Source organism: Budorcas taxicolor, chromosome 1, assembly GCF_023091745.1.
Source record: "Budorcas taxicolor isolate Tak-1 chromosome 1, Takin1.1, whole genome shotgun sequence".
In the NCBI taxonomy this organism is placed as follows: domain Eukaryota; kingdom Metazoa; phylum Chordata; class Mammalia; order Artiodactyla; family Bovidae; genus Budorcas; species Budorcas taxicolor.
Genome location: NC_068910.1, coordinates 191,132,574 through 191,147,607, shown reverse-complemented (window position 1 = coordinate 191,147,607; position 15,034 = coordinate 191,132,574). Strand labels below are relative to the sequence as shown.

General features: G+C 41.2%; 1 protein-coding gene across 1 annotated transcript in view; it reads left to right on the top strand.

The window, feature by feature from the left end:
• The window catches only part of GRK7 (G protein-coupled receptor kinase 7), a 40,873-nt gene extending 26,327 nt beyond the window's left edge, over positions 1 to 14,546 (top strand). The window contains exons 3-4 of the mRNA XM_052648487.1: positions 2,580 to 2,854; positions 14,213 to 14,546. Coding sequence (XP_052504447.1) covers positions 2,580 to 2,854; positions 14,213 to 14,546 — 609 coding nt within the window. The remainder of the gene's footprint in view (positions 1 to 2,579; positions 2,855 to 14,212) is intronic.
• The last annotated feature ends 488 nt before the right edge of the window (positions 14,547 to 15,034 follow it).

The window sequence follows — 15,034 nt, the reverse complement described above, 5'->3', positions numbered from 1 at the left end:
AACATATACTTGGGCTTCCCTGGTGGCCCAGTGGTTAAGAATCCACCTTGCAATGCAGGATACATGGGTTAGATACCTGGTCCGGGAAGATCCCACATGCCACGGAGAAGCTAAGGCTGTGTGCCACAATGACTGAGCCCACAGCCCCCTGAGCTCCGCACACCATGGAGCTCGTGTTCTCCAATAAGAGAAGACGCTGCAACTAGAAGCGCACCCTCCACAACAGGAAAAAGCCCATGCACAGCAATGAAGACCCAGTGCGGCCAAAAATACACTGAAAAAAAAAAAAATATATATATATACTTATGCAACCAGACAGAAAAAAAATCACCCAATGAACAACAAAAACATTTTTCAGCCTTTTCTGATGTACTGAATTCACATTTACAAACAGTATGCAAAACCCGTTACATAAATACACTTCTTAGTATTAACATGTGACTCTGGTCTGTAGTCTTTATTGAAAGGTTTTGGGTGTTTCCAGCCTGTGGCCATAACGGCAAACTGTGAACATCTTGATGTAGATTCCTTTCCCTTTCTTCTGAGTCAATTCTTTGAGCCACTCGCTCCAAGTGACGTGGTTCTGGAACGAGAACGGTAGATACATCTCATTTACCTATTGCTCTGTGTCTAACCGCTCTCCGGAAAATCTGAATCAAATCACAGAGCACATCTGTTTCTCACAGCTCTGTCAATAATTGATGTTTTCATGTTTTCTGTATTAATAGGTGCTTATTGTCATTTAGGATGTTGTTAGCATTTTTAAGTGCTGCAGAGGTTTTACATTATACTTTAAACAAAAGCAGCTTAGTTTTTGTGAAAACACATTCTAATGTAAATATATACATTATATATAAGATATGTTGCAGGTAGTCATTAAGTATTTGTTGAATGAATGAGTGAAATTATGCTCAGTTACAAAGAGACAGATGCTGTGTGATTCCACTTATATGAGGTACCTAGAATGGTCAAATTCATAGAGACAGAAAGTAGAAAGGCAGTTGCCAGGGCTTGGGGAGTGGGGCCAATGGGGAGTTGTTTAACGGGTACAGTTTCAGCTTTTAAAGATGAAAAGAGTTTAGGAGATTCATTGCACAATGTGAATGTACTTACTAGTTGAACTGAACATTTAAAATGGTAAGATGGTAAACTGTGTATTATGTGTAATATATATATGTGTGTGCATGTGGTGTGTGTGTCTTTGTGTGTGTTCAGTTGCTCAGAAATGTCCAACTCTTTGTAACCCCTAGACTGTAGCCTGCCAGGCTCCTCTGTCCATGGGATTTCTGAGACAAAAATACTGGGATGGGTTGCCATTACCCTCTTCAGGCTATCTTTCTGACCCAGGGATCGAACCTGCATCTCCTTCATTGGCAGGCAGATTTTTTACCACTGAGTCACCTGAGAAGCCTGTTAAAAATAAATAAATAAATAAATATATATATATATATATGCCCAATGATCATTTGGTATATATTATCAATAGCAGTGTGCCTATAATATATAGTCATTCAAGTTAAATGAAGTTTCGTGTGTGGAATTTTCTGCTTTAAAATATTTGTATTAATTTTTCAGTGCAGAGATGAATAGGCGAAGATGGCTGATAATAATATCATCACATGCCAAATAGACTAAAAAACTCATATACAGATACTACTATATGAGCATCCAATATTATCATTAAAGAGCTCAACCTTTTCAAAAATCATGCATCTAATTTTCTATTATCTTTGAGTGAAAAGCAGAAGCAGAATTTAGGGGCTCTTAGCAACAGCCATGTGAATTTTTCACCTTAAGGATGAAATGAGGAGACTAAAAGAGTCTGCTGCTACTGCTAAGTTGCTCAATCGTGTCCGACTCTGTGCGACCCCGTGTGACCCCATGGACTGCAGCCCACCAGGATCCTCTGTCCATGGGATTTTCCAGGCAAGAGTACCGGAGTGGGGTGCCATTGCCTTCTCTGAAAAGAGTCTAGGTTTGATTTTGATCAAGAGATCAAAATCTCTTGATTTTCCCACTTCAAGAGTCACAATATCTCTCTCCTTAATAATGCACTCCAGCCAAGTCCTCTTAATATCTCATTGGCTAAAATGGATTGAGTGACTTGCCCTGACTACACCAGAGGCTACTGGGAAAGTGGGGGAATAGAACAGGTTAGACACATGGCCACTGCAAATAAATTAGGGTTCCCTCAATAAGGAAGGAGAAGGCAATGGCACCCCACTCCAGTACTCTTGCCTGGAAAATCCCATGGACGGAGGAGCCTGGTAGGCTGCAGTCCATGGGGTCACGAAGAGTCGGACACAACTGAGTGACTTCACTTCCACTTTTCGCTTTCATGCATTGGAGAAGGAAATGGCAACCCACTCCAGTGTTCTTGCCTGGAGAATCCCAGGGATGGGGGAGCCTGGTGGGCTGCCGCCTATGGGGTCGCATAGAGTTGGACACAACTGAAGTGACTTAGCAGCAGCAGCAGCAATGAGGAAAGAAAAGGAAAATGGGCATTGGGAAGGCATCAGCTGTGTCTGTTACACTCACATTGGTGTTTTTGTTTTGTTTTTTTGCTTGGGGCATTACAGGCTGGAACCAATGGTTATATGGCTCCTGAAATCCTAATGGAAAAAGCGAGTTATTCCTATCCTGTGGACTGGTTTGCAATGGGATGCAGTATTTATGAAATGGTTGCTGGACGAACACCATTCAGAGATTACAAGGAAAAAGTCAGTAAAGAGGATTTAAAGCAAAGAACACTGAAAGAGGAAGTCAGATTCCAACACAGTAACTTCACAGAGGAAGCAAAAGATATTTGCAGACTCTTCTTGGCTAAGACACCAGAGCAACGCTTAGGAAGCAGGTAACTATTATGTAAAGACATGATTAGTGATGTCAGCATTGCCACAGGGATTTGGAGAATACTTTGGAGTGATGATGAGGCCTTGGTATTAAATAATAGTAGTATTTTCTTATTATTATTTGCATATCGTGTGGTTAAGTATTTTCAATTCTTTCAAATACTATGAACACTTGATGTCCAACAGTCTCCAAAATACATTTTAAAGTGAAAAGGTGAGGTGCAAAGCAGCATACATTAAAAAGAAGAAAAAGAATTCATAATTCAAATAGTTGCATAGACTATTTCAAGCAGAGTATACCAGGAATATATAGGATTGATTGAATTTATTTTTATTTTAACTTTTGCCCGCACTGTGTCATCAGTTTAAATCAGTCTCTCAGTCCGTCTGACTCTTTGCGATCCCACAGACTGCAGCACACCAGGCTTCCCTGTCATCACCAATTCCCGGAGCTTGCTTAAACTCATGTCCATCGAGTCGGTGATGCCATCCAACCACCTCCTCTGTCGTCCCCTTCTCCTTCCGCCTTCAATCTTTCCCAACATCAGGGTCTTTTCCAATGAGTCCGTTCTTTGCATCAGGTGGCCAAAGTATTGGAGTTTCAGTTTCAGTATCAGTCCTTCCAATGAATATTTATGACTGATTTCCTTTAGCATGGACTGGTTGGATCTCCTTGCAGTCCAAGGGACTCTCAAGAGTCTTCTCCAACACCACAGTTCAAAAGCATCAATTCTTCGGCACTAAGTTTTCCTTATAGTCTAACTCTCACATCCATACATGATTATTGGAAAAACCATGGCTTGGACCTTTGTCAGCAAAGGAATGTCTCTGCTTTTTAATATGCCGTCAAGGGTGGTCATAGCTTTTCCTCCAAGGAATAAGCGCCTTTGAATTTCATGGCTGCAGTCACCATCTGCAGTGATTTTGGAGTCCAAGAAAATAAAGTCTCTCACTGTTTCCATTGTTTCCCCATCTATTTGCCATGAAGTAATGGACTGGATGCCATGATCTTCGTTTTTGTAACATTGAGTTTTAAGCCAGTTTTTTCACTCTCCTCTTTCACTTTCATTAAGAGGCTGTTTAGTTCCTCTTCACTTTCTGTTATAAGGGTGGTGTCATCTGTGTATCTGAGGTTATTGATATTTCTCCCTGCAATCTTGATTTCAGCTAGTGCTTCATCCAGTCCAGGATTTCTCATGATGTACTCTGCATATAAGTTAAATAAGCAGGGTGACAATATACAGCCTTGACGTACTCCTTTCCGAATTTGGAACCAGTCTCTTGTTCCATGTCCGGTACTAACTGTTGCTTCTTGAACTGCATACAGATTTCTCAGGAGGCAAGTAAGGTGGTCTGGTATTCCCATCTATTGAAGAATTTTCCACAGTTTGTTGTGATCCACAGAGTCAAAGGCTTTGGTGTAGTCAATAAAGAAGTAGAAGTTTTTCTGGAACTCTCTTGCTTTTTCTATGATCCAACAGATGTTGGCAGTTTGATCTCTGGTTCCTCTGCCTTGTCTAAATCCTGCTTGAACATCTGGAAGTTCATGGTTCACGTACTGTTGAAGACTGGCTTGGAGAATTTTGAGTATTACTTTGCTAGCGTTTGAGATGAGTGCAAATTGTGCGATAGTTTGAACATTCTTTGGCATTGTCCTTTGGGATTGGAATGAAAACTGACCTTTTCTAGTCCTATGGCCACTGCTGAGTTTTCCAAATTTGCTGGCATATTGAGTGCAGCACTTTCACAGCATAATCTATTAGGATTTGAAATAGCTCAACTGGAATTCCATCACCTCCATTAGCTGTGTTTGTAGTGATGCTTCCTAAGGCTCACTTGACTTCACATTCCAGCATGTCTGGCTCTAGGTAAGTGATCACATCATCATGGTTATCTGGGTCATGAAGATCTTTTTTGTATAGTTCTTCTGTGTATTCTTGCCACCTCTTCTTAATATCTTCTGCTTCTGTTAGATCCATACCGTTTCTGTCCTTTATTGTGCCCATCTTTGCATGAAATGTTCCCTTGGTATCTAATTTTCTTGAAGAGATCTCTAGTCTTCCCCATTCTATTATTTTCCTCTGTTTCTTTGCATTGATCACTGACGAAGGCTTTCTTACCTCTCCTTGCTATTCTTTGGAACTCTGTATTCAAATGGGTGTATCTATCCTTTTCTCCTTTGCCTTTAGCATCTCTTCTTTTCTCAGATATTTATAAGACCTCCTCAGACAAACATTTTGTCTTTTTGCATTTCTTTCCTTGAGTCTTGATCACTGCCTCGTGTACAATGTCATGAACCTTCATCCATAGTTCTCCAGGCACTCTGTCTATCAGATCTAATCCCTTGAATCTATTTGTCACTTCACTGTATAGTCATAAGGGATTTGATTTAGGTTATACCTGAATGGTCTAGTGGTTTTCCCTACTTTCTTCAATTTAAATCTGAATTTGGTAATAAGGGGTTCATGATCTGTGCCACTTGTCAGCTCCTAGTCTTGTTTTTGCTGACTGTATACAGCTTCTCCATCTTTGGCTGCAAAGAATATGATCAATCTGATTTCAGTATTGACCACCTGGTGGTGTCCATGTGTAGAGTCTTCTCTTATGTTGTTGGAAGAGGGTGCTTGCTATGACTAGTGAGTTTTCTTGGCAAAACTCTGTTAGCCTTTGCCCTGCTTCATTTCATACTCCAAGACCAAACTTGCCTGTTACTCCAGGTATCTCTTGACTTCCTACTTTTGAATTCCAGTCCCCTATGAGATGGTGATGGACAGGGAGGCCTTGCGTGCTGCGATTCATGGGGTTGCAGAGAGTCAGACACGACTGAGCAACTGAACTGAACTGAAGTGACTGATGATGAAAATGATATCTTTTTTTGGGTGTTAGTTCTAGAAGATCTTGTTGGTCTTCATAGAACCGTTCAGCTTCAGCTTCTTCAGCTTTACTGGTTGGGGCATAGACTTGGTTTTCTGTGATACTGAATGGTTTGCCTTGGAAACAGACAGAGATCATTCTGTCATTTTTGAGATTGCACCCAAGTATTGCATTTTGGACTCTTTTGTTGACGATAAGGGCTACTCCATTTCTTCTAAGGGCTTCTTGCCCACAGTAGTAGATATAATGGTCATCTGAATTAAATTCACCCATTCCAGTCCATTTTAGTTCACCGATTCCTAAAATGTTGATGTTCACTCTTGCCGTCTCCTGTTTGACCACTTCTAATTTACCCTGATTCATGGAACTAACATTTCAGGTTCCTACGCAATATTGCTCTTTGCAGCATTGAGCTTTACTTCCATCACCAGTCACATCCACAACTGGGCATTTTTTTCACTTTGACTCCATCTCTTCTTTCTTTCTGGAGTTATTTCTCCACTCTTCTTCAGTAGCATATTGGGGACCCACCAACGTGGGGAGTTCATCTTTCAGTGTCATATCTTTTTGCCTTTTCATACTGTTCCTGTGATTCTCAAGGCAAGCATACTGAAGTGGTTTGCCATTGCCTTCTCCGTGTTTCATATGGGATCTTAGTTCCCCAACCAGGGCTCAAACCCATGCCCTCTTCAATGGAGGCACGAAGTCTTAACCACTGGATAGCCAGGGAAGTCCCAGGATTGACTGACTTTAAAAAGAGAGAAATCGAGAGAGCTGGTGACAGGGATAAAATTGACAAAATAACAGTTTTCATTAGGTAAACTTACTAATTCTTAAATTTTGAGCTGTGTGAATAAATTATTACTCAAAAATGAGTAAAAGTAAAACTTAAAAGCCATCAGTACAGATAGCCATAGTTCTGGGAAATTCTGCCCTTTTTAAAACATCCCTGTAAAATATCATCAATCAGTCAATAGATATTCAATAAGTATATATGATGTTGCCAGGTATGTTAAGTACAGTTGAAATCAGTTTTGAGAAAAGTCAAGTTTTATTGCTTACAATGAAATAATAAGATCAAGATATTTTAGAAGAAAAAAATTAGAAAAGCTGACTTACAATAGCACCCTCGGCAGCAAATAATTGTAACACCCTTATGCCAGAAAGTGAAGAGGAACTAAAAAGCCTCTTGATGAAAGTGAAAGAGGAGAGTGAAAAAGTTGGCTTAAAGCTCAACATTCAGAAAACTAAGATCATGGCGTCCGGTCCCATCACTTCATGGGAAATAGATGGGGAAACAGTGGAAACAGTGTCAGACTTTATTTTGGGGGGCTCCAAAATCACTGCAGATGGTGACTGCAGCCATGAAATTAAAAGACGCTTACTCCTTGGAAGAAAAGTTATGACCAACCTAGATAGTATATTCAAAAGCAGAGACATTACTTTGCCGACTAAGGCCCGTCTAGTCAAGGCTATGGTTTTTCCTGTGGTCATGTATGGATGTGAGAGTTGGACTGTGAAGAAGGCTGAGCGCCGAAGAATTGATGCTTTTGAACTGTGGTGTTGGAGAAGACTCTTGAGAGTCCCTCGGACTGCAAGGAGATCGAACCAGTCCATTCTGAAGGAGATCAGCCCTGGGATTTCTTTGGAAGGAATGATGCTAAAGCTGAAACTCCAGTACTTTGGCCACTTCATGTGAAGAGTTGACTCATTGGAAAAGACTCTAATGCTGGGAGGGACTGGGGGCAGGAGGAGAAGGGGACGACCGAGGATGAGATGGCTGGATGGCATCACGGACTCGATGGACATGAGTCTGAGTGAACTCTGGGAGATGGTGATGGACAGGGATGCCTGGCGTGCTGCGATTCATGGGGTTGCAAAGAGTCGGACATGACTGAGCAACTGAACTGAACTGAAGGGGGAAAACCAAGATTTTTGAGTCACAGAGATAGACTCACATCCCAGCTCTGCTACATACTGGTCATTTTACCCCCAGCAGTTGAATTATTTTCTCTGAGTCTCAATATCCTAATATATAAAATGAGATTTTTGTGGGTGTGATGGTTAATTTTATGTCTCAACTTGACTAGGCCACAGTACTCAGATATTTGATCAAACATTATTCTAGATGTTTCTATGCAGGTATTTTTAGGCAAGATTAATATATATACACATGAGTAAAGCAGGTTATTCTTCATTATGTGAATGGGCCTCTTGCTCTCCATTTGAAGGCCTTAATAGAATAGAACTGGCTTCCCTGGGAGCAGAGGGAATTCTGCCAGCACACCATCTTTAGACTTGAACTGCACCTCTTCCCTAAGTCTCCAGCCACACAGCCTACCTTGCAGAATGTGAACTTGCCAAACCTCCACAGTCGCCTGAGCCAGTCTTTAAAATAAACCTCTCTCTCTCTCTTTATCATATACATGTTGCTGGGAGATGAAAGAACTTTTCTTCTACCTTCCTTAGGTTTAGGAATGAAGGCCTGAAAATTAAACTGCCAAAAGATGATTAACAAGAGACAGATTTTTATTTACGTTCATACACGGAGTTCACAGAAAATTGTGGCTAGGAGGCAGTTAGAATTTCAGGCTTACACACCATCCTAATAGGGAAGGTGGATGGGAAGTTTACGTACCAGAAAACAAATGATTTCTTTGAAATGGTGGGGGAAGGGCACTTATGGGAGAGCAGTTGACTTTTAGAAAAGATAAATGGCCCTTAGGAGACTAGATGGGAGATATGATATCTTATCTTAGTTAGGTGTGGTGCTGACTGCTCTCAGTGGTGATAAGAGTCAATCTTTCCTGATTTCAAAACTCTGAAACTCCTGGGGAGAGGTTTTATGAGTTAGGTAGTTTTCCAAGGCTCTACTTATCTTAAAAGCAGTCAAGGGGATTTCAAAACCTGCATCTGTTGACTCTCAAATACCTACAGCACAGCTCAGTTGTGTCTGATGCTTTTGACCCCATGGTCTATACAGTCCATGGAATTATCGAGGCCAGAATACTGAAGTGGGGACCTGGGTTGGGTAGCCTTCCCAATCCAGAGATCGAACCCAGGTCTTCTGCATTGCGGGCGGATTCTTCACCAGCTGAGCCACGGGGAAGCACAAGAATACTGGAGTGGGTAGCCTATCACTTCTGCAGCAGATCTTCCCAACCCAGAAATTGAACCGGGGTCTCCTGCATTATAGCCAGATTCTTTACCAACTGAGCTATCAGGGAAGCCCATTTTTTATGTCACTGATCCTTTTGGTTCTGTTTTTCTAAAGAACCCTAACTCACTTAGTGGGATATTTTGAGGCTTAGATATAATATATGCAAGGTTAGATTCTTTACCATCTGAGCCAACAGGGAGGTTAGATATAATGTATGTTAGGAATCATTCAGTAAGTGATAGCAATTATTAAGTAGTCCTAAGAGTGATATCAGATAATGTTTTAACTCATCTATGAGCTTATGTGTCTTAAATTACTTGGATTGAATTTTCAAAATCTAAAAACATATAACAAATAGAAAGTTACAACCATAAAGTAATATGACTGATTTTTAACATTACCAAAACTTGGGGGGTGAAATTAAAATCCTCTGAGAAGTTTTCATGGAGACTCTAGCACAAGGCTGCCTTAGCTTACGATGCTTTTGTATGGAAGCAAGCTTTTGATTTTTGACCTGATTTTTTAAAATAGTGAAACAAAATGTATTTATAATGACTTTCAAAACATTTCAAAGATAACCAAACTTACAAAGGAGTATTTTGAAATGAGATGAAACCCTACATTGATGGAAGTAAAATGTGGAAGTGATTTTCTTGTGTAGATTTCAACATGGTTGTTTTCGTGTGGTCAGAACAGGCTATGTTGTGATAAGAGGCAAATCCCAAAGTCTCAGCCACTTTAAACTAAAGTATTATTTCTCATTCACGCAAAGTCCTTTATATGTCCAGTGGTTCTCCAGCGTATTTCCTTTCAGAGCAGTGACTCAAAGCTCCAGGCTACCTCCATCTTTCAGCTCCCCTGGAACCTGTGGCTTTTGGTTGCTATGGCAACACGAGTACATGTAGAAAACCTAGCTTTGTCCTGCCTCAGACCCACTTCACAGGTCAGTTCAGACACACTTCTGTTAGCCAGAAAGAATCCTTGGGCCCTCAGAGCCAGGAGGCTGTCTCGTATTGCCTTCTATCTGCCCAGGAAGGAGGAGAAGAGAACTGAATATTGGGGACCACTGGTCATCTCTACCATCTTTGATCTCAAGCACCTGTGAGGGTGGGGAGGGGAGGCGGAGACAGGATGTGTCAACAGTGGCCAAGGCAGTGGAAGAAGTGAACAGTCTCTTTAGATCACCTCCCTGAAGGGAACACGACCCACTTGTTGTGTTTGAATAAAAATCTATCTCAATACTTTATAAGCACACTTTGAGTCTATAAAATGAAACATTGACCAACCTCTTTAGGAACACGCCACCTTAAAGCACCATATCATGGCCTGAAGCTGCTCTGTCAAGCAAAACCTTTTTAAAAAGCATCTGTTGTTGTGACTGTTTTGAATAAAAACTGTTTACAACATTAGAGAGAAGGCATATAAAAACCAGCTGCTCAGTGAAAGAGAAAACCTTCCAACATTTTCGTTTCAACTCTTTGTATTTTTTAAACATTCATTCAGACGAGATAACATTTGATTAATGTCGTGGGCATCCTCCAAAGACAGCAAATGCCTAGACAGAGTGTTACACAGCGGAGAGGTCAAGTGTGCCCCTCCCTGTTGCATTCACGAGCATTTGAAAGAAATTTAAAACCCTGCTCTTTAGACATCACTCAAGGGAATCTCCTCTTTTGCCTTTATGTGGGATCTGTGAGTTAATTTTGCAGAGAGGCCAAGAACTTTTTTGATCATCTCACAGGGACTCCACACAGGGTCAACTATGGTGTTTTCCAATAAAATTAAAAGTGAAGACTTAGGTACCGTGTAGGATTTATTCTGATCAGATAGGCAGACAAGGACAAATAACCATGTAAGTCTCTGACTTAAGCGCTTCTCCAAGACACAATTTTAGGCCAATTCAGGTTCTTGGCAGACCAAACCCCACAGTGTGGTCCTTGTGTATGGAGAGCCGGTATCTTTTCTTCATTGACTGTTACCAAAAAATCCATTGTAATCTGTGTGGGGTTTGGTAACACAAGAGCCCCTGTTAGTGCTCTGAAATGTATTTAAGAAGCCGGAGAAGTCCCCCTGGAGCTGCTGATTTGGCTATTAGAAAAGGTGCTGCTTCCTTCAATAGCTTCTTCTATTGGTCCAAAGGGCACAGCATGATGATGGGTCAAAAGAACCCTGACCAGAGACTTCCCTAGTGGCCCAGGGGTTAAGATTCCCACTCCCACTGCAGAGGGCCTGGGTTCAATCCCTGGTCAGGGAACCTGGAGCTCCCATGAGACAAATAAAGATCCCATGTGGTGCAACTAAGACCTGGTGTAACCAAATAAATAAAACTTAAAAAAATAAAATAAATTTTAAAAGAGCCCTAAAGAAAGCTGCCAGGGAAGTGTTTAAGAGTCAACTGACCTTTACACTATTTCTAATTACACAACTGAGGCTAAACATCACTCGTGCCAAAGAACCAAATGATGAGCCTCGTGGTGGCCTAGACACAGAGGGAAAGGAGCAGAAGTTGGAGAGCCTAGTCTTCTGTTGTTAGCATCAGCAACCAGAGGCGTTTATTGGAAAGGGGTGAAAGGCATGGGCCCTGCCCTCTAAGGGCATCTGGTAGGAGATGTTGAGGAACATGAGGAAAACCTCAACGTGGCCTGTCGTTTCCTCGTCTATCTGTGACTAGTTGCAAGAAAGGCAGCAGTTGGTCATTCTTAATGGACAAACCAAGGCCATCTGGGCCTAGGTGAGATATTAGTTGAGAACTGTAGGTGAGATATTAGTTGAGAACTGTGTATTTTGGGGGATTTCCCTGGTGGTTCAGTGCCTAAGAATTTGCCTTCCAGTGCAGGGGACACAGGTTTGATCCCTGATCAGGGGATTAAGAGCTCACATGCCATGGGGCAACCAAGCCGGAGCATTCTGGAGCCAGTGCACGGCAACAAAGACTGCCTGTGCCACAAGCAACTAAGAACCAACGCAGCCAAAAAAACGAAGTAAATAAATATTTTTTAAAAAGAATAAAAAAAGAGACAATCATCAATTTAAAAAACTGCATTTTAAAAATTATACATCATTTTAAAACCTATACATCATTCTATTGATGCATAGTGTTAATGTCTGCTATACAGCAAAGTGATTCAGTTAAGGTTAGGTGAAGTCACTCAGTCGTGTCTGACTCTTTGTGACCCCACACACTGTAGCTTAACCAAGCTCCTCCGTCCATGGGATTTTCCAGGCAAGAGTACTGGAGTGGGTTGCCATTTCCTTCTCCAGAGGATATTCCTGACCCAGGGTTCGAACCCAGGTCTCCCGCATTAGACTGCATTAGGCAGATGCTTTACCGTCTGAGCCACCAGGGAAGTCAGTTATACATATATAAATATATTCCTTTTCATATTCTTTCCCATGGTGGTTTATTACAGGGTACTGAATATAGTTCCCTATGTTACCCAATAGGACTATGTTGTTTATCCATTCTATGTATAACAATTTGCATCTGCTAATCCCAAACTCCCCATCCACCCCCCACCCCCCCAACCTCTTGGCAACCACAAGTCTGTTGTCTAGATTCGTGAGTTTCTTTCTGTTTCCTGCGTAAGAAAACTGTGCATCTTGATGTGAAGACTGGCTCGGCAAGTTCCCCATGGTTACTGAGCCCTGGGCGCTCTCCTTTATCCAAGTTAAATCTGCTCAGAGTGACTTTAAAGCTGCCCTCTTGACCTCTGGTACAGTGCATTCATACCTGCCAGCAGCCTTCAAGGTGGTACAAGCTCCTTTCTCATGGCACCTGGTCCCATCCTAACTCCTCTGTTGTCTTCAAGACACACAGACCTGAGGTTCATTCCTGATATACTTGAATAGAATTTAGCTCTAGTCTAGTTCTGACACATTCAAAATCTATCTGATACCAACCCCCATTCCTTGAATATACTTTGATAAAACTGACTGAACAACAACAAAAGAAAAAAATCGTTTGAACCTGGTACCGCAAAACAGCTCCCCCCCCTTTTCAAAACATTTCTTGAAAACTTGGACTTAAGAAGAATCAAGAGGGGATTTACCTGATGGTCCCTCCTCACTCACAATACATAGGGCCCAGATTCAATTCCTGGTTGCAGAACTAGATCTCACATACCACAACTAAAAAAATATATGCCATATGCTGCAATTAAAATATGGTGCAGCCAAATAAATACCTTTCTTTAAAAGAAAAAAACCAAGAGAAGTGTATGGTAGACCACCCTTGACATAATCCCCAAAGATCTCCACCTCTTGCCGTCCACATCCTTGAGTAACCCCTTCCCTTAAGGATGGGCTGAGCTGACTGACTTGCTTCTAACAAATAGAATAGGGTAGAAGTAATGAGATGTCATTTCCAAGATTAGGTAATAAAAAGAAGAGGCTCACATGGTGAGGGGGGTACTTTCCAGTAACCATGTCAGTGAGCTTGGAAGCAGATTACCCCTATCACTGATCCACTAGTCAAACCTTCAGATGAGACCACAGCCCTGACCAATAGCTTTACTGTGACGTCACTAGAAGTGCCTGGTTTATCCAAGTCTATATACTTGCCCCACAGAAGCTGTGAGATAATAGCAAATGTTTGCTACTTTAAGTCACTAAATGTTGAGGCTATCTGTTACACAGCGAAAGATAAATAATACAAAAGGTTACATGACTAGAAACACACTTTTCCCCCTTATTCTAAGGCAAATACCAGAATAATTTCTAGCCTTTGCAAGAAGGGCTTGATAACAAATAATGATAGTCTTGAGTACCAAATGTATGTTCATTGATGCTACTAAAAATTGCTAATGGGTTATTTTAAAGTCTTTAAACATTATTGTGGCAGTTAGGGGAGGTAGGTGGGGTCCTTAGAAATTGTGTCATATGAACAGTAAGGAGATATGACTGCTATCTTTTAAAATGTAAGTGGTGATCAGTTGAGGAAAGACATGCTTAACTTGTTCTCTCTGACCCTGAAGGACAAAGCAAAGGATGTGACTGGAAGTTGCAGGAAAGCAGGTTCTGGCCCCACTGAATTTTGATGGTGTTTCCATGAAACACCATGAACAAAAGTCACGCCAACTGCTTGACTCTAAAAATTACATCTAAAGTGAAAGTGGTTTGCAAACAATGAAAACGCTACTGTATGCATATGGTAGAATTGGGTGATTTTTAAAGATGTTATTTTTCTAAATTATTCTTTTTATATCACCTTTGCAATGAGAATGAAATGTAATTCTCGGAAAAGAATACCACATGCTTTGTATTGCTAGAAGAGTTCCTCCTTGGGTTTGTTACTATGTCTCAGGCTGACCATCTCCTTTCTTCACAGAGAAAAGTCTGACGATCCCAGGAAACACCATTTCTTCAAAACCATCAATTTTCCTCGCCTGGAAGCTGGCCTAGTTGAACCTCCATTTGTGCCAGACCCATCGGTGGTTTATGCCAAAGACATCAATGAAATCGATGATTTCTCTGAGGTTCGAGGAGTTGAATTTGATGATAAAGATAAGCAGTTCTTTCAAAGATTTGCAACAGGTGCTGTCCCCATAGCTTGGCAGGAAGAGATTATAGAAACGGGACTGTTTGCAGAATTGAATGACCCCAACAGGCCCGCAGGTTGTGGGGAGGGTTCATCCAGGTCTGGCGTATGTTTGTTATTATAAGTTGTTATCTCTACCAGACCAGCAGCAGGAGTCTCAGCTGACAGAATCCTTGAATGTTCCTAATACATGAAAATCTGTTGTGGAAGACTGATCAATCAGGAGGGGCACCTTAACTACAGAACAGTTCAAAAGACAAACGAACTCACTACTAGGGACATATTTGCTCTCCTTCCTTCCCTCCTTTCCTTCCTTCTTTTCCTTCCTACCTTACTTCTTTATTCTTTCTTCCTTCACAAAGAAAAGTACAGTCTCGGTTTTCACTGAGTGCTGGAAAAAGGAGCCCTCAAATTTGTTTTGATAAAGTAAAAGCCTGAGCCTTTGCCATCATGCCCTTGAAAATGACGTCAAGTCCTAGGAACAGAGGATGGAGCTTTGAGGTATGCTCAGAAAAATGAGCATTTGCAATTCTTAGTAAATAATTATTTTAGTTTTTCTTTGTTTATATCTTTTCTTCCTTTCATCTTTCAGTATTTCTTCTGCTTCTGTAC